The 1,327-nt window shown below is 35.1% G+C and overlaps 1 protein-coding gene across 19 annotated transcripts in view; it reads right to left on the bottom strand.

The window, feature by feature from the left end:
- Mbnl3 (muscleblind like splicing regulator 3) overlaps positions 1-1,327 on the bottom strand; it is a 96,502-nt gene that overhangs the window by 12,763 nt on the left and 82,412 nt on the right. For 15 of the 19 annotated variants that reach the window (XM_050121656.1, XM_050121638.1, XM_050121652.1 and 12 more), the window contains one exon: positions 306-497. The exons of the other annotated variants lie outside the window; for them this stretch is intronic. In XM_050121656.1, the coding sequence (XP_049977613.1) occupies positions 306-497 (192 nt within the window). The remainder of the gene's footprint in view (positions 1-305; positions 498-1,327) is intronic. 19 annotated transcript variants of the gene reach the window in all.

Below are 1,327 nucleotides of genomic sequence, written 5' to 3'. Positions count from 1 at the left end.
CCATTCTATAAAGCTCCAGCATGGGTATAAAGAAAATTCTCACTCAGACTTCCTATAGAGTGGCTCATGTTTGGGTATACTTGAAACAGTGTTTGACCTACCGCACAACAAAATACATTCACTTCAGAACAAGGTCTAACTGAAGTTAAAAAAAAAGGTTAACATTCTTTCTCAGACTCCTTATATGCTAAAAGGTACTCGGATATACTTATTTAAAACATTCAACAAATTAGGCTCTGAAAATGTCCATTAAGCATAATGTTAATATCCATTCTACAAGCATTTATATATGTATCCACAAATACCTCCAGTCTATCTGTACGAGCTGGCTTTGGGGCAGGAACTCCTGGCAATGCAAGAGGTGGATTTCCAGGAAACAGAACTGGAGTATTTGGTAAAAAATCAGCAGGAACCAGGCCCATCCCAGGATGATGCATGTAAGGATTGAAAGCCATGGCAGGATTAGCTGCAAGCGATGGATTCATAGGAAAAGATGCCTGTGTTCAAAAGAGAGAAAAAGAGGTAAACATATCCTTCTTACTATTTATTACACCGGGCATTCTTAAAGAAAGCATTTCCTAAGATACTATTAGCTTTTCTTTTCTTTTTGAGATTCAATAATCAAATTATTTTATTATATTTATTATATAATTATGTCTAAATTATGGAACTCCTGTTATCTGATCTCTTCTTCCCTAATAGGGATCCTCATAGCATTTCTAGGGCTACCTTTTGAACTATGAGTATCATCTACCCCCTAGATAAAGACAAGGCTGGGTAAGAGAGATTAGTTTATGAAACAAGACTGTAGTAAAATAGTAAAAATACAATAAAGTAAAAGTAAAATGGCAATACTATCCTCATTTTAGTTAGATGGTAAATTGGTAAAGCATTCACTTTTTCTAAATTACTGTTTCCTTTTTCAAGTCTTCTATAAATATCAGTTGGCCAAGAAAAGAAAGAAGGCCACTGTTAGGTGATTGGACATGGGACAGGCAGCATTACAGCTGGGAAGAGAAAGGAGAAAGTGAAAGGAAAAGGACTCCCAGCAGTACACAGAGTCCACATTTAAAGGCATGGCTATGTGAGGAAGCAAGAGAAATCTTGTTTATATGTACTGTCATTCATTGGTAAAATTACGGCTTTTTCAAAAATCGGCTTACCAGTAAAGTTTATGCCTATAGATGTCGTTTTAAAAGCTATTCCTATGTGGGAACTAGTAAAACACACACACAAAAAAAAATCAAGAAACAGTGGTGATTATATAACAGTGGTATATACATATGTATGTCAATTAATGAAAAAAGGCCGTAAATTTTAAAGAGAG

The sequence above is a fragment of the Alexandromys fortis genome, unplaced genomic scaffold, assembly GCF_014885135.2.
Source record: "Alexandromys fortis isolate MF-2015 unplaced genomic scaffold, M_Fortis_MF-2015_v1.1 scaffold_194, whole genome shotgun sequence".
In the NCBI taxonomy this organism is placed as follows: Eukaryota; Metazoa; Chordata; class Mammalia; order Rodentia; family Cricetidae; genus Alexandromys; species Alexandromys fortis.
The sequence above is the reverse complement of the archived record's forward strand: the minus strand, read 5'-3'. Positions and strand labels throughout refer to the sequence as shown.